General features: G+C 41.0%; 1 protein-coding gene across 9 annotated transcripts in view; it reads right to left on the reverse strand.

The window, feature by feature from the left end:
* The window catches only part of EPB41L4A (erythrocyte membrane protein band 4.1 like 4A), a 282196-nt gene that overhangs the window by 40404 nt on the left and 219835 nt on the right, over window positions 1-21957 (reverse strand). For 7 of the 9 annotated variants that reach the window (XM_045162143.1, XM_045162145.1, XM_045162140.1 and 4 more), the window contains 3 exons: window positions 7737-7827; window positions 4591-4674; window positions 3519-3632 (listed from right to left, as the gene is read on the reverse strand). In XM_045162143.1, coding sequence (XP_045018078.1) covers window positions 3519-3632; window positions 4591-4674; window positions 7737-7827 — 289 coding nt within the window. The remainder of the gene's footprint in view (window positions 1-3518; window positions 3633-4590; window positions 4675-7736; window positions 7828-21957) is intronic. The other 2 variants (XM_045162144.1, XM_045162141.1) reach the window with 1 other exon arrangement.

The following is a 21957-nucleotide window of genomic DNA, read 5'->3' on the forward strand; positions in this document are numbered from 1 at the left end:
CAGCCCAGGGCCAGCACAGCATCCAGGCCACAGACTCTTGGTCTTTTTGTTCCTTCAGTCCTGCTCACACCTGTGCACTGATTTCTGCCTTAATCCCTCTCTGCTGGAAAGGCCTAGTGACTGAGAGATGCATTATGTCAGCTTCTGTAGGGTATCATAAGGTTGAAACGAGATAATACAGAGCTAGTAAGCTGCTCAGTACTTGGAACATGTTACATGCCAGCTATTTCCCCAGTATTCTGTCTAATCATCACGGGTTATGATCTGGCACCCCCTTCTCAGTCCTGCTAGGTGAAGATGATGGCCTTTCTTTTCTTAACTTTCAAAGGGTTTTGGTGAAGTGGACCTGGTTTGAGAAAGTTATGGATGAAGACTCCTGGAAACTGGCAGAAGCAGAAGGAGTCAAGCAGGGATGGACCAGCAAGTGAGTATGAAAAAGGGCAGAGGAAAGAGATGCACCTCTGCTTTCTAAATCGACAGTGCATACAAAAAGAATCTTGATGGTTACCTGAAAACATGACATAATGTGGAACATCTCATAATGTGGTTATTGTCGTTGTTGTTCAGTTGCTAAACTGTGTCCGACTCTTCATGACCCATGGACTGCAACATGCCAGGCTCCTCTGTCCTCCACTATCTCCTGGAGCTTGCTTGAATTCATGTCCATTTAGTTGGTGATGCTATCTATTCATCTCATAATTATAAGTCACATAAAATACCACTCATGTAGGCACCCAAAGTAAAACATAGTCCCCATCAGATAGAAATAAAGTGAGTTTCACTAGTAAGTGATTTCCAAGTCTTCCTCTCTTGGACCTATCATATTGCCCAGCCTACTTTGCAGAGAGGGTTCAAAACCGCTATTTAGGAATTTTTCTTTTTTTTATTAAGCACAAACACACAAATATATTCATATGAACAATCTGACCTGCTGGGTAAAATGTAACAAGACTCATTTTCTCTGTTCTTGAAAGGGGTTTTACAATAACTCAGCCTCACCTAAGAGATATCTCTCTAACCATGATCCTGTCTTCCCAGTTCAGTTCAGTCGCTCAGATGTATCTGACTCTTTGCAATTCCATGGACTGCAGCATGCCAGTCTTCCCTGTCCATCACCAACTCCGAGAACTTGCTCAAACTCACGTCCATCAAATTGGTGATACCATCCAACAATTCCATCCTCTGTCATCCTCTTCTCCTCCCACCTTCAATCCTTCCCAGCATCAGGGTCCTTTCCAAGGAGTCAGTTTTTCGCATCAGGTGGCCAAAGTATTGGCGTTTCGGCTTCAACATCAGTCCTACCAATGAATATTCACCCTGACTTCCTTTAGGATGGACTGGTTGGATATCTTTGCAGTCCAAGGGACTCTCAAGAGTCTTCTCCAACACCACAGTTCAAAAGCATCAATTCTTTGGTGCTCAGCTTCCTTTATAGTCCAACTCTCATATCCATACATGATTACTGGAAAAGCCATAGCTTTGACTAGACGGACCTTTGTTGGCAAAGTAATGTCTTCAACATTAAATGCTTAAATATTAAATGCTTTTTAATATGCTGTCTAGGTTGGTCACAGCTTTTCTTCCAAAGAGCAAGCATCTTTTAATTTCATGGCTGCAGTCACCATCTGCAGTGATTTTGGAGCTCAAAAAAATAAAGTATCTCACTGTTTCCATTGTTTCCCCATCTATTTGCCATGAAGTGATGGGACTGGATGCCATGATCTTAGTTTCCTGAATGTTGAGCTTTAAGCCAACTTTTTCACTCTCTTCTTTCACTTTCATCAAGAAGTTCTTCAGTTCTTCACTTTCTGCCATCAGTTCAGTTCAGTTGCTCAGTCATGTTCGACTCTTTGTGACCCCGTGAATCACAGCACGCCAGGCCTCCCTGTCCATCACCAACTCCTGGAGTTCACTCAAACTCATGTCCATCGAGTCGGTGATGCCATCCAGCCATCTCATCCTCTGTCGTCCCCTTCTCCTCCTGCCCCCAATCCCCCCCGAGCATCAGAGTCTTTTCCAATGAGTCAACTCTTCGCATGAGGTGGCCAAAGTATTGGAGTTTCAGCTTTAGCATCAGTCCTTCCAAAGAACACCCAGGACTGATCTCCTTTAGAATGGACTGGTTGGATCTCCTTGCAGTCCAAGGGACTCTCAAGAGTCTTCTCCAACACCACAGTTCAAAAGCATCAATTCTTCAGCACTCAGCTTTCTTCACAGTCCAACTCTCACATCCATACCAGACCACTGAAAAAAGCATAGCCTTGACTAGACGGACCTTTGTTGGCAAAGTAATGCCATAAAGGTGGTATTATCTGTGTATCTGAGGTTATTGATATTTCTCCCAGCAATCTTGATTCCAGCTTGTGCTTCATCCAGCCCAGCGTTTCTCATGATGTACTCTGCATATAAGTTAAAAAGCAGGGTGACAATATACAACCTTGACGTACGCCTTTCCCGATTTTGAACCAGTCTGTTGTTCCATGTCCAGTTCTAACTGTTGCTTCTTGACCCGCATACAGATTTCTCAGGAGGCAGGTCAGGTGGTCTGGTATCCCTATCTCTGGAAGAATTTTCCACAGTTTGTTGTGATTCACACAGTCAAAGGCTTTGGTATAGTCAATAAAGCAGAAACAGATGTTTTTCTGGAACCCTCTTGCTTTTTCCATGATCCAATGGATGTTGGCAATTTGGTCTCTGGTTCCTCTGCCTTTTCTAAATCCAGCTTGAACATCTGGAAGTTCGCAGTTCACGTACTGTTGAAGCCTGGCTTGGAGAATTTTGAGAAATTTTTTATTTTGCTAGCATGTGAGATGAGTGCAATTGTGCAGTAGTTTGAACATTCTTTGGCATTGCCCTTTTTTGGGATGGAATGAAAACTGACCTTTTCCAGTTCTGTGGCCACTGTTGAGTTTTCCAAATTTGCTGGCATATTGAGTGTAGCCCTTTCACAGCATCATCTTTTAGGATTTGAAATAGCTCAACTGGAATTCCATCACCTCCACTAGCTTTGTTGTAGTGATGCTTCCTAAGGCCCACTTGACTTTGCATTTCAGGATGTCTGGCTCTTGGTGGGTGATCACACCATTGTGGCTATCTGGGTCATGAAGATCTTTTTGGGGTCATGAAGATCTTGTCTTCTCAGGTAAAAACATTTAAATCTTTTACATATTAATGTATATCATTAATCCAATACATATTATATATACATATTATACATACTATATAATATATATTTTCAAAATATTATACATATTTTTAAAAATTTAGTCTTAACTACAATACAGAGAGTAAGTTCCCATCAATATTTTATGAAATCATCCTCTGAAACTCTGGCTTTTTAAGAGAAATGCTTCAGGACCTCTAGCTTATTTTATCTCGAAAAACAACAACAAAACTCAGAAGCTCTCTGTTATTGTGAGGTGACCAACAGTCACGCACTATGAGAATATCCTGGTTAAACTGCACCTGGGACCTGGAACTGCTGCTGAAAATTTAAAACCGACGGCTGTTCCGCTTACCTCCTCCTGGTGGGCTGCACAGAGTCATTGTCGCTCCCACACGAGGGGTTTCGGCGGCGTGTGTAAGGGAACTTGGGGGATTTCGTGCGGTCGTTGGGGGAGTTATAGAGTCCGCTGGAGTGGAAGAGGAATGGTCAAGGATGTCTGCAGAGGGCCGGGAGAAGCAACACCCTAAGCTGGACCTAGGGAAGTGCTCACAACCGCCATTCTCTGCTTTCAGGGGAACACTGGGTCTTGGGCACATGGTTCTCTTTCCTGACAAGATTTATTGAAAGAAGAGTAAGATCTAGTAAAATAAATCATGAAAGTCTTCACTTTGCAGGAATGGGCTTGTTTCACTGGACTTCAAAAGAAATGAGCACACACAAATGATGGCAACAGTAACAATCTGCATTTAAGATGAACCTACACATGCTTGCTGAGGGCTTTATACTCATTATCCCAGTTTACCTCCAGGTCAACCCTAGTCACTGAAGTACAGGTATTAGACCCATTTAACAGTAAAGAAAACAGAAATACAGAATATTTAGTTAAGCAGCCAAGTACCCAGGAAAGAGGCAGAGTTAGAATCTGAACCATCGCATGGTCAGACCTGGAACCATCATTCAACTTATCAATAAATTATGAAGCAGATCTGTCCCTGGTATGGTAATTGTGAACAAAATTAACTAAATATTTATTTATTTCTAGGAATAAAGGTCATCTAAAAGCACTATTCATCAACGGTAGTTTTCAATTAAAGTTTTAACAAGAACAATGCAGTTGGGGAAATTATCATTAATATGTCATTTCAAGCATCCAGATGACCACCTAAGCCATCCTCACCACCTTTCAGGCAGTTTCTTAGTATACGCACGTTTTCCTTTCTGTCTTTCCAGGAGAAAGTTTCGTGTTAGGACACATGCTGTTGACTTCGACTTCAGAAGTTCTCAGTCATGCTGACCTAGGGATCTGACTGCCTTGTCCACAGGTAGTCATCACCAGCCACAAAGCGAATTCCATTGTTTAACAAGCTGCAACTGCCAACCCCATTTATACTGTTCTCCTTTATAAAAACAAGGATTCTCTTTACCTCTGGGGGCCGTTTTCTTCCCACGGTGCATGAGATTTGCTTCTCTGCGTATCAGGGCTGTTTTCATTCTTTGCTTTCTTAAAGCTTTAATTTAAAAAAACAAACAAAAAAGAGTGGAAAATAAATTAACTAGAAAATAAAAGAAAATTAACTCACATACTTATTTCTTCAGTAAAATTATTTAACAAACGTTTTAAAATGTGTTTTTATTCATACCTATGACTCATTCCAGAAAAAAATGTAAAGTGGCTGCCTAAAAAATAATAATAATAATAATAATAATAAACTTTCCAGCTGTACCTTGGGGATCTCTTTGCCTCTTCTTTCTTTTTAGTTTTACTGCTGTAAGTCACCCAAATGCCAAGTCATCAATTGTTAAAAGAAATTTTCTAGAGTCCACCTGCAGTATGGGAAGGGGCTTCCCTGATAGCTCAGTTGGTAACGAATCCACCTGCAATGCAGGAGACCCTGGTGCAATTCCTGGGTTGGGAAGATCTGCTGGAGAAGGGATAGGCTACCCACTCCAGTATTCTTGGGCTTCCCTTGTGGCTCAGCTGGTAAAGAATCCACCTGCAATGAGGGAGACCTGGGTTCAAACCCTGGGTTGGGAGGATCCCCTGTAGAAGGGAAAGGTTACCCACACCGGTATTCTGGCCTGGAGAATTCTGGCAGGATGAGAAAGAGGGGGAACCAGCAAGCCAAAAACACAAGGCTGACAAGAAAGGAAAGTTGAGTATTCTGGCTCATGTGGCTGGTTCCCTCTTTCAGCACTGGTCAGAGACCGCTGGCTTTGGATCTGGGTCTGAATTTGTGCAGGCCTGTCAGCTTTGGGCAGGTTCAGGCCACCCAAGCTGACCTTCTCTGTCCCCAGCTTCCGCCGTATCTTGGCTTCATCCTTCCAAATCAGAATGACTTTCAAATCTTATTTCCTGACCTAGTATCATCTGTCTGTCCCAAGAATGTAAATATAACTGAGCTGTTATTCAACCTCAACAATTATTTTAGAAACACTGGGAGACACGAGGCAGGGGCTCATCAAAAGCCTCCCGTCACCAGGGGAGGAGAGAAGGTGTGCCACCTCTCACTTCCCAGGGAGCCTCCATTCAGAAAAAGATAGAGCTACTTAACTCCTAATCCATGTTTAACCCCAGCTTTCTGAGGAATCCTCTATTTAATTGTCCTGGAATATAGTCATAGCAGAGTTCTTTGTAACAGCAAAGAAAGAGGAGAGAAAAAATGACAAGGTCATTTCAAAAAATGAAAATAAACTTGTACCCTAGTATATGATATTCATCTAGGGAGTTATAAAGCCTAAAAAATTAGATATTTGACAAAGGCATGTTAAAGAGCACTAGTATTCGTAGACGGTAGGTATATTTTATTTATGTTATTCTTAAAAAGATTAAAAAACATTTGGAAGATCAAATTTCTAAAGTCAAACTTTAATTTTGAAAGGAGGAAAAGTAATAAATATGGTATGTAGAAAGATACAGTAGAAAGTTTGGCTGTGTTTAATAAATCAGAGAGAAAAGAGAAAAGGGAGATTGAGCAGTGCAGTAGGGAGATGAAAGAGGAACTGAGAGAGCAGCAGAAGCATAATGAAATCTCAGGGGGCAAATTAACTGAATGCAGTCTCTGAGCTAGTTCTCATCTGGAGCTTGAGTGGGAAAATTTGGCAGTCCTTCAGGTATCAGTCCTATGGGCAAGAATGTAGTTGTGGAGTGGACTGCACTCCTTCCATACACTCTAAAAAGGCTTGGGATCTGAATTTCATGCAAGATGACCGTTCTTATGTCAGACTTACCATAAGCATACCCTGTACATACAGATTCAGCTGACCCTCTAGCCACAACGACGAGGCTAAGAGAAGCACAGCACATGAAAGTGCATCAATGCTGGTATAAAATCGATAGTGGGAAGCTGCTATAGGACACAGGGAGCCCAGTCCGGCGCTCTGTGCCAACCTAGAGGGGTGGGATGGCAGGGAGTGGGAGGAAGGCCCACGGAGAGGGGGTATACTTATGGCTGGTTCTTGCTGTTGTACCGCAGAAACCAACACAACACTGTAAAGCAATTATCAACCCATCAAAACAAGAATGCAAAAAGAGAAAAGAGGAAGAAAGTGTACACGAAAGCAAAGAACTTATCATTCCAAAAACAGAATCTATACAGGGAGCATCCAGTACGTAAACAAAAGAAAATGAAGGCAAAACCTTGGGGAAAACATTGCAACTCTGAGAAATTTGATAACTTAGAATTATTTTGCTGAGAAATCATACACTATATTTATCCAAGTAGCAACAATCCAATTGAATGAAAACACCATTATTTTTTGGGGGAGGGGGAGCTTTGCAGATACTGCATTTTTTTTTGAATTTTTTTTACTTTACAATATTGTATTATTTATTAACAAAAGATGGAGTAGATGATCTAAGAAGTTTCTCAAGGTCACATATTTCGGAAATATGTGACTTCTCTACAATGCGTATGGAGTACTCTCTATAGAGAGCTCACTGTATGTGCAACATCCTGTTCCATGAACATAATTGGAGATAGGAAAAAGTGACGCTGAAACAGCGTCTGAACAGAGAACAAGGCTGATCTTTCAGGGAAACAATCCACATAATATATTAAGAGAAGGTCCTTCCACTGGGGGATGCCTCAGGGAAAATTGATGCAAAAGACCATGACAGCTCTTCATACATATGCAATCACTGCCTTCTGAAACCCTGCAGCTCTAAACGCTATAAAACCTCCTTCCAGGGCCACGGTTCAGTGCGCTGCTATGATGAACGCAGTACATTGAACGTGAATGCTTTACTTTACTTCCCAGGACCCTCGGAGTTAGTCCATTATACCATGCCATGTAAAAAATCACATGGGATTTTCACTGCGTTGTGGAGAAGGCAGACCACAGACTATCTATAACTTCATCATGCTATGACGGCAGGAGCATTTCCTTCAAATGAGAGGGACACGTCCTGATTCTTTACATTTTACTGGCATTTTAAAGTATTCTTTGGCCCATAGACTATTTTCATTAAAAGTACTAGTTAATTACCAGCGTGCTTCTTAACCTTGACAAAAGATAAATAGCATTTCTGTGACAGCAGATAGCAGTGTGTCCTTTCAGTTAACTAACTGACCTTTTTATTGGTGAAGGTGCGATAATTTTAGTTGTTCCTTCATTTTCTCCATTTTCCATATTCGCAGTCACCCGATTTATGCTGTTTGATCCTAGTAGCAAAGCAGAGGAAAGAAAGAGACAGTGGAGAAGAAAAAAAAAGGAGGCAGTGGTCAGAAAAACACAAAATAAACAGAAAAAAAATTTTTAATGTAAACTTAGGGACATCATGGCACAATGTACTGGTAAAATATAATTCTAAATACATAATGAATTGCTCAATAAATCTGAGATAATATTTTCTGAAATGTACTAAACCCTGAACATAACAATGTCCAAGGGGTCTAGGTTATGGCACCATTTGAAAATAGGATGTTTTGAGACTTCAGTGTTTACAAAGTTCCCACATCATGGACATTCTTTAAACCGTTAAATAAGAATCTAAGATATTTAGTACTATTATACTGGAATGTAAGCCATTCCAATCAGTTTTGAAAACTGTGTTGTGAAAAAATTACTGTTTCTTGGCATGCCGTTAACAACCCTCATTCTCAATCAAACCTACCCCAAATATTTCAGACCTTAAAATACTCCAACTCATAATGCAAATGGAAAAAAACAGACTAATATAGATATGATTTGTATCACTCACATTAAAAAAAAAAAACAAACATTTTCAAGTGTGTTTTTTAATGTAAACATCCCTAAAAGGCTAAAACTAACTTTTTAAAAGCTGTTATTCCCCAGATTTGCACACATGCTAGATGGACCAGCAGAGGGCACCCCCAGCAGACACAACGATGGAAACTGATCAAATCTAGCACAGCAGCCAAGCCCATCCAGGAAATCTGGATCCCATTCTTGGGAGAGAGGCTGATAAGCCTGCAGGGGAGAGAGGTGCAGGCACGATGGCTTGTCTCCTCTCTAGTGGCGCGCCCCCCACTCCGGGAGGATGGACGCCTGCAGTCCTGGTTCAATCGTGTGGCAGGCAGGCGTGTCCTCCTCAGAAAGCCATCTTGTATGTCCATGGGTCAAGTCCTTCAATCCAAAGTATAATCACAGCTAACAGTTTCCAAACTCTAAGATAAGTCTGTAATACTAGTAAGAGCTGATAACCTGTTGAGCACTTACTATGTGGTGGGCGCTGTCCCAAGTAAAAGTCGCTCAGTTGTGTCCGATTCTTTGCGACTCCATGGACCCTCTGTCTATGGGATTCTCCAAGCAAGAATACTGGAGTGGGTTGCCATTTCCTTCTCCAGGGATCAAACCCAGGTCTCCTGCATTGCAGGCAGATTCTTTACCATCTGAGCCACCAAACTGTCCTAAGTACTTCTGATTTATTTACTTATATAATCCTCAAAATAATCCTCTAAAATGGATACTAATTATTTCCCCATTTTATAGATAAGAAAAACAGGACTTTGCCAAGGTCCCACAGCTCATGAGCGAGGGCCCAGCTTTTAAACCCACCAATCTGGCTCCTGAGAATTAGCTCAAAACCACCACAGTGCACAGCCTTCCATGGCCACCTGTGCCTCATCCTCGGGAGCCAGTCTAAATTAAGGGTACACTGGGAGAAACAAACTCTTTGGAAGATAAGTGAAAAGAATACCCAATGAGGAGAACATTTAATCGTCAACAAAGAGAAGAACTCTCTGTCAAGGGCAACCAACCTTGAGAGATAACAAGAGAAACATGTGAGCACCCTGAAGTTGGCGATTCCCTCCAGGACATTTGGAGGCAGCTTTGGCTACTGATCAGGAATGATAAACATTAATGAATACACCTTAGACACGGAAAGCAAACAGGGGTTTCAAATCAGCACTCCATAAACTATCATTATGAGCAATTTGACATGGATTCAATACCTGAATTTTGTTCCAGTTTTGGAATCCTGAAGTGAAAAGGTGAACCTGAAGATGGCATCAAACGTAAGCTCCATGGGAGCCACATTCAGAACTCAGGCATTATAAAAGAGTACGGGCGGATGAACAGGACACACCAACTCCCCCTGAACAACCCCCGATGCTATCAGACACTGGAGTGGCCGGTCACTGTCTACTTTGCCATAACCCTTAATAAAAATCACAAGGGAATATTCCCAAAATTGCAGGCGCAGATTTAAGAAGGAGCTGCTTCTCAAAAGTGGGAACTCTGTGTTATATGGCCCTGGGACAGTGACAAGAGGGATTAATTCATCTGTGCCCCAGACAGCTGGTGTGTTCCCATATCAATATTTTTAATAGTTTTAAATACATGTTTTTTAAATGCAGCATTGTTCTAAGCTGGTATTACTAATTTATAATATAAGGGAAATTCACATACCCAGGGCTATTTCCCAGGCTGGGGGAAGAAGGGGGCACAGCAGGGAAACCAGCCCAAGTGCCCAGTGGCAATAACAGCAGTGGAAGAAGCACCGAGTGAAAGCAAGCATCACTTAAACTGAAGTCCTGTGCAGCTAGCTGGTGGATAAACCTGGGTTTGCTTCAAGTCTTATCACTTTTGACTGAGCTGCTGCTGCTGCTAAGTTGCTTCAGTCGTGTCCGACTCAGTCCCCATGGACTGCAGCCCACCAGACTCTTCCATCCATGGGATTTTCCAGGCAAGAGTACTGGAGTGGGGTGCCATTGCCTTCTCCGTTTGACTGAGCAGTCAGTCCCTTTTTGGGTTTTTTTTGCGGGGGTGGTGTTTTGTTGTTTGTTTTTTGTTGTTGTTTGTTTCATTTTAACATTTTTATTAGAGTATAGTTGATTTACAGTGTTGTGTTACTTTCTGCTGTACAGCAAAGTGAATCAGTTATATATACATACACCCACTCCTTCTTAGATTTGTTTCTCATGTAGGTCATTACAGAGTACTGGGTAGAGTTCCTTGTGCTACACAGTAGTTCCTTATATTTATTTTACACATAGTAGTGTGTATGTATCAATCCCAATCTCCCAATTTATCCCAGTCTTCCTCTCCCTAGCCCTGGTAACCGTAATATTGCTGAGCAGTCTTTTCTTAGTCTAACAGCCTTGGGGAAAGTGAGGCTGCTTGATCACTTTCACCGAGTCTCTTTCCCAAGCTTGCAAAAGCTTAATAAACAGGCCAAAAACTGAGGAATATTTTCAAATAGAAAATTTTCAAACTAAAAAACTGAGGAATATTTTCAAATAGAAAATTTTCAAACTATATATGTATATGTACTTCCTTAAAGAAACCAACATTTGGTTATTCACAATACCTAAGTCATGACTTTTGAGGTCAAGCACTAGATCTATGGTATTCTCAAAGAATTTCAGGGGAAAAAAATCACGTACAAGCTCTCTAAGACAATCTCAGACACAATAGGCAAATGTCTTCAAAATAAACTGCTTCACTGACAAGACTATTTTACTAACATAACAGTCATATAATACACTCAAACACATCGTAACTAGATAGGGTAATCCAATTTATGTTTTTTTATACTCAAAACAGCACACTACTAACCAAAAAAAATCTATTTAATATGCATCTCCCTCCTCTGTAAGTATGTGAACTGGACAAGCCTGGAGTGTAAGAGACTTACTAGGAAAACTAACTATAGGAAAAAAAGCTACTTATAAGCCTTAACTTACTGGAAGATTTTCTGCAGTATCCATTCATGTAATATTCATACCTTAATTATAAATTACTCTTTTTATTTATGAATGTAGGGTTCTTTAAAAACTCTAAGTAGGCAATACTTATTAGCTCTATGTTAGTAAATATGCACTTAAAAGTAATAACTATACTTTAAAAATATTATATTTTAACCATTGTCCTAATTACATCAAATGAATGAAGTTTTTTTAATCATGCTATCATTTAAGAAGAAAGCTAAGCAATTAAATATTGCTTACTGAAATCTGCAAAGGTGAGAGAGATGGTCATGCATCCTTTAGGCTCACCGATTTTCCATTTTGCTGACATGCACTAACTGCTTTCCTTTTCAAAACTCTTCCTCCCCTCATTTTCCTACCTTCCAGAACCAGCCCTCCTACATAAGCTCAGATTCTTGAACTACAGAGAAGTGGTCATCTGACAAACCAACTACACTAAAGGGCTCATGTCTTCATGTATTAACTGGTCACAAAATGGTTGCATTTTAAAGACAAAGAGGAGAAGACAAATATTAACTAAAATAATTGATAACAATGGAATTTTAGGCATTGTTCCAGAAGAAATTTTGAGGCTGGAGAAATTGTTTTCAACATTCTTTTTTCATTGTAAATTGTAACAGACCACCAGAAAAGAAGATAACATATATATGTGAACTGTTTAACAAATTATTATAACATGAACCTCTATTAAACTACTTCTCATGTCGAGAGATAAAACATTAAGGGCAGTTTTCCTACACTATAGAAATCACTCCATGTGGGGCAACTCTTTCTTTTAGAGAAGGGCAAACAGTTGTTTTCCATCTAAAATATCCAGAAACACAAATGGCCACATATATATTTCAAAAAATATTTATAATATACACAATAAAATTATTAATTTAAGTGAATAAGGCCTCAAAATCTTAATAAAATGAAGGGCATATCACTGAGGCCCCATGATTTCCAGCACAGTGTTTTATAGTATTCAGTGAAGGTCTGTTATTACAGAGGATATCTTTCTGTTTCTACTATTTTTTCCAACCAGAAGGGAAAATTGAGGATAATAATGTTATGTTTAAAAAGTGTCAAAACTAAGACAAAAAAAAAATCTGGATGTGGCAGTATGGAAAATGCAGGAGAGGAAGTGACATGCAGCCATACCCTACAAGCCTGGGCTACTTCTCAGGGCTTTACGGCAGCCTTCCGCTATAGCATGCTCCTCCTTTCTAGCCTTTAAAATGAAAGCAGCAGATGATCTACAAAAAAAGTCAGTTATCCACATATGATAAGTTATCCACATATCCACATTACCAAGGCTCCTAAGTAAATTTGTATTTTATTTTACATAACATATTAACTCTAGCAAGGTCATTTAGAATTAGAAGCATCCAGTTCAACTTACATAACATTCACAGAAAAAGACAAAGGTCTGGGACTTCCCTGGAGGTCCGGTTAAGACTCTGTCCTCCCACTGCAGGGGGCGTGGGTTCCATTCCTGGTCAGGGAACTGAGATCCCGCATGCCACATGGTGTGGTAACCCCCCTCCCCCAAAAGACAAAGGGCTTTACTCATGAGACTGGTCACAGGTAGAAGAATAAGTTTATCAGGAGACTGCTATAGTTTATTAAGGAGCCAGATCTAGCTCATGATCTGTGATTATTTTTGTCTCTGGACTGTTCAACACCGCAGCGTGGCATGGGCCCACACAGTGCCCTATGGGTTACGCAGCACTGCTGTGTCAGTGTTCAGTGTTCCATGGTCTCATCTGTTCACCTTTTAACACCCCATATGCAAATGATTTCAGCCCGCGTGCAGCGGACCATGACCACGCTATTGTGCAGTTTGGCTTTGCTCACAATTCAGTGCCTTCATCTTAAGTGACCCTCGCCTTCCGTTCAGGAAGAGCGGCTTTCAGAAACAGAACCAACTTTCCCAGGATCTGTTTAGCTGCTTGACCTGGGGGAGATTCTTAAAAGTCATCCCTGTGATGTCCAGATTTCAAGAAGCGGTACTGAATTCACATGGATGCTCAATTATAAAAACACTGAGCCTCACAAGGTCCCTCATAGCTCAGTCGATAAAGAATCTGCCTGCAATACAGGAGACCTGAGTTCGATTCCTGGGTTGGGAAGATACCCTAGAGAAGGAAATGGCAACCCACTCTAGTATTCTTGCCTGGAGAATCCCCATGGACAGAGGAGCCTGACAGGCTACTGTCCATGAGGTCACAAGAGTTGGACGTGACTTAGCGACTAAACCACCACCAGCAAAGTTCATAGCTCAATTTGACATCTGTCAACCTTAGTTTAAATGTCTGATGTTACTTAAATGTTGCCACTGCTTTGAATTTAGAGTGGGCATGGAGGACGAACATGTGACATTAAAAGAAAAAAAAATATATATATATATATATTTATCAGAGTAATTTGACTTATTCTGTTTAATGGGGAAAAGGACAAATAGCCAGTAAGTAAAGCGAGACTATCATATATACAAGATTTCATTTTTAAAACTCTCAAATATGATACATTTGTAAACTTTTAGGCTAAATTTTATCCCACTTATTCACATTTTCTTTTCTGACCTATATTTTTTAAAAGCTACATCTAATGCTTGAGACAAATAATCAGGACAGAATAGATTTTAACTCTCCACAACACAACAGATTATTAGGTTTCATTAAAGACAGTTTGAGTTCATATTATCTGACCTAGAATGACTTATCAGAAGAAATATTATATTCATGAATTAAGAATGAGCTAGTAACTGGAAATATATTTTAGCTCTAGTTCTCACACTGATAGTACAGAATCACCTTGCCGTGGTTTTTCAACTTTATAACTGGGTACTATGGGAAAAAATGGCAGAAGACAGAACAACTTGGCAAAATATATTTTTCTAACATCACAAATTACAAACAGTAAAATGGCCAAGGAAACTTTATATATATTTTTTCCTATCATCATGAAGGTTTTATATTTGCCAAAACTGATATTCATTAAATTATGTATAGTTTAATTAAATTTCAAAACACATGATTTGGAAAATAAAAAGTGTTTCAGTGTACAGTGGCTAATTCTTTAAAGTTCAAATGCGTGACCTCAGCCTGTTCATCCCAAAGAGGTAGCCAGACCCCTGCCTTTCTGTTTCTGCATTCAAAAGTCCTAAGGGTGGTATCTAAACACAGTTACCTCTTTACTACAAACATACAGACTTTTAAGACTGATTTTGCTACATGTCAACTGCAAGATCAAACAAAGCATTCTGCTAGAAAGCTGGAGGGTAGATCATAAAGAGTGGGTGTGGATGAGAAAGATGCTAGGAAAATATGTCTATGCATGAAAGATCCCTTCCCTGGTTGGTCTGCTTCCAGTGTCTTCTCCCTTGACCCAGCACTCTCCTGGATCCCTCTGCTTTCCTCGTGACCAACATGGTCAACTTAGGAGAAGAAGAGATGAAGGCATTTCATCCTCTGCCCAAGCTACCGAGGCACACACCCCGAGAAGTGGGCACCAACACCCTTCTCTGTAGTTCAGAATACTGGTTCAAAACCAAAAAAGGCACGTCCAAGCATTTGTTTTCTCCCTTAGGCCCCCAGAGTGGAACAAGGGGCTGTAGTATCTGAAGGACCTGTGATCCACACCTGTGTATGCTGGAGGGGCTGCCAGCCATGCTAACAATAGAGGGGTGCCGATCTTTCCCCTCAGCCGTCCCAGGCCCAGCGCCAACGTGGCTCTGTGAACGGCTGTCTGGAAGCACGAGGTGTGGCAAACCTCTTCGTCTCCAAGTTTTTCTTCCTGTGATATGAGAACACAGTACGGCGGCGGAGAACTGAGTAAGCGCTCTCATCCTATCCCTGCGCTGCTCTCCCACTCCCCCTCCCCCGCGGCCCCCCATCAACAGGGCCACAGAGTTTAGAGCAACCTACAGCAGACCTTCTCCAGCCATCTTTTCTCAGGCCCCACATTCATGCTCAGTTGGTCTAGGGCAGGTGAACAGTTCCACACCAGACACAAAGTTTGTTCTATTCCAGAAGAGAGTGCTAGACCACTGCTTTAGAGGTTTTATTTGATGTAATTACAGTGGTATATAAAGAGTGTGTGTGCTCAGTCACGTCTGACTCCTTGTAACCTCATAGACTATAGCCCACCAAGTTCTTCTGTCCATGGAGTTTGCCAGGCAAGAATAGTAGAGTGGGTTGCCATTTCCTATCCCAGGGGATCTTCCCAACCCAGGGATAGAACCCGCATCCCCTGTGTCTCCTGCATTGACAGGCGGATTCTTTACAACCGTGCCACTTGGGAAGCCCCATATAAAGTATATACAAACACAAAATACATATAATTGTATGTAAAGATCACTTTTAAAAGGTTTGTTTTGCTAAGGCAAAATTGAGAACATTTTTGGTTTTTCTGATTTTTCCATAGTTGAGCTCATATCTAAGAGGCCTTAACTCAGTTGTTCTTTAAACTTTTTACACAAGTACTCACTAAAAGAATTTGGAAAATGATTCACCTCAGTGCATGTTTCTAAGATGATATCTAACATCTTGCCTCAGAAGTTTAAAGAGTATAAAAAGGATGCCATTTGTAACATATAGTAAATACTGACATTTTAAAATGTAACTGTTTTTACATACACTTATGGCTGATTCATGTTGACATATGGCAGAAACTAACAAAATATTAAATTAAAAACTGTTTTAAAATTTTTTAATAAAAAGATGTAACTGTTTTGAATCTCTCTATTCACAGAGAATGGACTGGTGTCTGCCAAGGGGGAGGGGGTTGGGGAGGTATGAGGTAGGAGAGGTTAGGGTTAGCAGATGCATACTTTGAGACACATAATGAGTAAACAAGGTCCTATTGTATAGCAGAGAATGGTATTCAATATCCTATGATAAACCATTATGGAAAATAATATTTTTAAAAAGAACACACACAGCTGAATCACTTTGCTATAAGTACAAATTAACACGACATTGTGAATCAACAGTATTTCATAAAAAATATTAAAACAAAAAATTAATTATATGAAACTGCTTCATGACTCTCTTAAATATATCCAGTGTAATAAAATACCATACAACTTTGATATCCACAGTCATTCATTTTAAAAATACATGAAATGACCTAGAGGGGGTGGATGGGGGTATAGCAGGGAGGTATAAGAGGGAGGGGATATGTATATATATAGGTGATTCACATTGCTGCACAACAGAAACTAATACTATATTGCAAATTAATCATACCCCAATTAAAAAAAATTTAATTACAAAACTAAGCAAACAAAAATACATGAAATGAGTTTATCAGTTGAAAATTTCACAGCAATCTTTCATTCTCCTTGTAGTTGCAACTCAATTTCATCTCCTCTGCAAAAATGTATCCCAAAGTAATGTTTTATGCTTGAAAGTATTTATTCATCACTATATCTAACTTTTGTGACAGAAAAACAGAAATAAAGTAAAAGGTTTATTTCCCATGACCATAAAGCTCGACATGGTAAAATTTTTTTCTAAACCAAGTTATCATTACAATTACTAACAGCATGTTATTAGTATACCACATCAATGGTGATAAGTAATTTTTAAATGTAAAAAGTATGTTTTTATTGAAAAGTTAATTCTTAATAAGATAAACAGGATAGTCTTGTTTTCTCCATGATTAACCTAGATCATACCCATTCAAGAATATTATTTTGTGCTAAAATGAAACAGTTTAGCAACAATTCTATTCTTATTTTTATTTGAATAGATTTTCTTCTTCACATTAAGTCGAGGTTTACATTATTCTGTTACGTATTCTGTTATAAGAATATCACCAGTGTCCCAAAGAACTTCCAAGCTACATGTAGACCTATAACTCTACAAGTAGTGATACATTATCTAAAAGTATTTCAAATTTTCTATTAGGTGGCAAATCAATTGGGTCCTTCATCAATTCTGCTGAAAGTTAAAGTGAGAAAATGACATACAAGGACGTGTCACTTGATAATCAAGGTCATTCTACTTTTCCAGCATCAGTCCAGGAGGTTGAACATTTAAACACAAAACAGTATAACAGATTCTGAGTGGGAAAAATGACTACTTTTCTTTTGGAAAACAGGAAAAAGTCCATTGGAAGGGGCAAGCCTACTACCATAGGCAGGCTCCTTCCAGGAAAGAAAATCTGGAAATCTAGTCTATCAAAACTGCCTGGGTCTAGAGAACCCTGAGAAGACCCTCCAGCATCCTCTCCTCACCAGGGGCTGGAATCTTCCGTCCCAGGCCACCAGTCCTTCAGAATTTGCTTCCTTCACAACAGCATCACAGAACATACCATTAGTCATAAGCAAACTACCTTCCTGGACACTTACAACAGAAAGTGCTCCACTCCACAATACCTGACACAGGGGCCTGATTTCAGTACGTCTTTTATCTCTTTGGTCTGACAAAGTGGTTAAGTATACAAGTCTTACAAACCCAGATTCCTTTCTAGCTCTGCAAATTTACCCACTGTGTGATCTTCGACAAGTTATTAAATCTCTTTGCATCTCAGTTTTCTCATTTATAAAATGAAGATATAATGAACTCCTTATATAGTGGATATGAGGATTACATCAGATAATTTCTCAGTTCAGTTCAGTTCGGTCACATCAGTCATGTCCGACTCTTTACAATCCCATGGACTGCAGCATACCAGGCTTCCCTATCCATCACCAACTCCTGGAGTTGACTCAAACTCATGTCCATTGAGTTGGTGATGCCATCCAGCCATCTCCTCCTCTGTCTTCCCCTTCTCCTCTCACCTTCAATCTTTCTCAGCATCAGGGTCTTTTCAAATGAGTCAGCTCTTTGCATCAGGTAGCCAAAGTGTTGGAGTTTCAGCTTCAACATCAGTCCTTCCAATGAATATTCAGGACTGATCTCCCTTAGGATGGACTGGTTGGATCTCCTTGCAGTCCAAGGGGCTCTCAAGAGTCTTCCCCAACACTACAGTTCAAAAGCATCAATTCTTCAGTGCTCAGCTTTCTTTATAGTCCAACTCTCACATCCATACATGACCACTGAAAAACCATAGCTTTGACTAGATGGAACTTTGCTGGCAAAGTAATGTCTCTGCTTTTTAATATGCTGTCTAGGTTGGTCACAGCTTTTCTTCCAAGGAGCAAGCATCTTTTAATTTCATGGCTGCAGTCACCATCTGCAGTGATTTTGGAGCTCAAAAAAAAAAAAAAAAAAAATAGTCTGCCACTGTTTCCCTGTTTCTCCATCTATTTGCCATGAAGTGATGGGACCAGATGCCATGATCTTTGTTTTCTGAATGTTGAGCTTTAAGCCAACTTTTTCACTCTCCTCTTTCATTTTCATCAAGAGACTCTTTAGTTCTTCGCTTTCTGCCATAAGGGTGGTGTCATCTGCATTTCTGAGGTTATTGATATTTCTCCCAGGCATCTTGATTCCAGCTTGTGCTTCATCCAGCCCAGCATTTCGCATGATGTACTCTGCATATGTTAAATAAGTAGGGTGACAATATACAGCCTTGACGTACTCCTTTCCCGATTTGGAACCAGCCTGTTGTTCCATATTCAGTTCTAACTGTTGCTTACTGACCCGCATACAGATTTCTCAGGAGGCAGGTCAGATGGTCTGGTATTCCCATCTCTTGAAGAATTTTCCACAGTTTATTGTGATCCACACAGTCAAAGGCTTTGGCATAGTCAATGAAGCAGAAATAGATGTTTTTCTGGAACTCTCTTGCTTTTTCCATGATCCAGTGGATGTTGGCAATTTGATCTCTGGTTCCTCTGCCTTTTCTAAAACCAGTTTGAACATCTGGAAGTTCACGGTTCACGTATTGTTGAGGCCTGGCTTGGAGAATTTTGAGCATTACTGCGTGGCGCTGGAGTGGTGAGCCACCAAGAGGAGATAACCCCACGGCCGAGGTCAGAAGCAGCGCCTGCACTTTGCTGAAGCAGCCGTGAATAGATACCCCACATCCAAGGTCAGGCACGGCAGCTGTACTTAGCTGGACCAGCAGTGTGGAGATACCCCACATCCAAGGTCAGAAAAACCCCCGTAAGACGGTAGGCGCTGGAGCTGCTGTGAGGAGATACCCCACGTCCAAGGGCAAAGGAGAAGCCCCAGCAAGATGGTAGGAGGGGTAAGTTCGCATTTAGAATCAAACCCCATTCCCACCAGAGATGCTCAGAGGGCTCAAACAAACCTTATGTGCACCAGGACCCAGGGACCCCACAGAGACTGGGACAGAACTGTATTTGAGCATCTCCTGCAGAGGTACGGGTCGGCAGTGGTCTGCCGCAGGGACAGGGACTCTGGGTGTGGCGATGGCATAAGCCCTCTGGAAGGAGGTCACCATTACCTACCACAGAGCCGCCAGAACTTACACAGGACTGGGAAATGAACTCTTGGAGGGCACAGCAGAGCCTTATGCACTAGGACCAGGGAGGAAGGAACAGCGACCCCACAGGAGACTTGCCTGTGGGTGTCCAGGAGTCTCTGGCGAAGGCATGGCTCGGTGGTGGCCTGCTGCAGGGTTGGGGGCACTGAGTGCAGCAGTACATGCATGGGGCCTTTTGAAGGAGGTCACCATTATCTTCATTACCTCCACCATAGTTTGGCCTCAGGTCAAATAACATGGAGGAAACACAGCCCCGCCCTTCAACAGAAAATTGGATTAAAGATTTACTGAGCAAGTGAGTGAGTGAAGTTGCTCAGTCATGTCTGACTCCTTGCAACCCCATAGACTGTAGCCTACTAGGCTCCTCCGTCCATGGGATTTTCCAAGCAAGAACACTGGAGTGGGGTGCCATTTTCTTCTCCAGGAGATCTTCCCTACCCAGGGATTGAACCCCGGTCTACCACACTGTAGGCAGATGCTTTACCTTCTGAGCCACCAGGAGCCCTGCCCATCAGAACAAGACCCAGTTTCCCCGTCAGTCTCTCCCATCAGGAAGCTTCCATAAGCCTCTTATCCTTCTCCACGAATCAAGGTCCATGAATCAAGGCAAACTGGAAGTGGTCAAACAGGAGATGGCAAGAGTAAACATCAACATTTTAGGAATCAGTGAACTAAAATGGAATGGAATGGGTGAATTTAACTCAGATGATCATGAAATCTAATACTTTGGGCAAGAATCCCTTAGAAGAAATGGAGTAGCCATCATAGTCAACAAAGAGTCCAAAATGCAGTACTTGGATGCAATCTCAAAAGCAACCGAATGATCTCTGTTCATTTCCAAGGCAAACCATTCAATATCAGAGTAATCCAAGTCTAAGCCTCAATCAATAATGCTGAAAAAGCTGAAGTTGAATAGTCCTATGAAGACCTACAAGACCTTCTAGAACTAACACCCAAAAAAGATATCCTTTTCATTATAGCGGACTGGAATGCAAAAGTAGGAAGTCAAGAAACACCTGGAGTAACAGGAAAATTTGGCCTTGGAGAACAGAATGAAGCAGGACAAAGGCTAATCAAGTTTTGCCAAGAGAACGCATTGGTCATAGTAACCCTCTTTCAACAACACAAGAGAAGACTCTACACATGGACATCACCAGATGGTCAACACCAAAATCAGATTGATTATATTCTTTGCAGCCAAAGATTAAGAAGCTCTATACAGTCAGCAAAAACAAGACAGGGAGCTGACTATGGCTCAGATCATGCACTCTTTATTGCCAAATTCAGACTTAAATTGAAGAAAGTAGGGAAAACCACTAGACCATTCAGGTATGACCTAAATCAAATCCCTTATAACTATACAGTGGAAGTGACAAATAGATTCAAGGCTGTATACTGTCACCCTGCTTATTTAAGTTATATGCCGAGTATATTATGAGAAATGCTGGACTGGATGAAATATCAATAACCTCAGACATGCAGATGACACCATCCTTATGTCAGAATGCAAAGAAAAACAAAGAGCCTCTTGATGAAAGTTAAAGAGGAGAGTGAAAATGTTGGCTTAAAACTCAACATTCAGAAAATAAAGATCATGGCATCTGGTCACATCACTTCATGGCAAATAGATGGAGAAACAGTGGAAACAGTGACAGACTTTATTTTCTCGGGCTCCAAAATCACTGCAGATGGTGACTGCAGCCATGAAATTAAAAGATGCTTGCTCCTTGGAAGAAAAGCTATGACCAACCTAGACAGCATATTAAAAAGCAGAGATATTACTTTGCCAACTAAGGTCCATCTAGTCAAAGCTATGGTTTTTCCAGTCGTCATACATGGATGTGAGAGTTGACTATAAAGAAAGCTGAGCACCAAAGAATTGAAGATTTTGAACTGTGGTTGGAGTTGACTTGTGGTTGGAGAAGTTGACTTGTAGTTGGGGAAGACTCTTGAGAGCCCCTTGGACTGCAAGGAGATCCAACCAGTCCATCCTAAAGGAGATCAGTCCTGAATATTCATTGGAAGGACTGATGCTGAAGCTGAAACTCCAATACTTTGGCCACCTGATGTGAAGAGCTGACTCATTTGAAAAGACTCTGATGCTGGGCAAGATTGAAGGTGGGAGGAGAAGGGGACAAGAGAGGATGAGACGGCTGGATGGCATCACCGACTCGATGGACATGAGTTTGAGTAAACTCCGGGAGTTGGTGATAGACAGGGAGGTCTGGTGTG

Source organism: Bubalus bubalis, chromosome 11, assembly GCF_019923935.1.
Source record: "Bubalus bubalis isolate 160015118507 breed Murrah chromosome 11, NDDB_SH_1, whole genome shotgun sequence".
NCBI classification, from domain to species: Eukaryota; Metazoa; Chordata; class Mammalia; order Artiodactyla; family Bovidae; genus Bubalus; species Bubalus bubalis.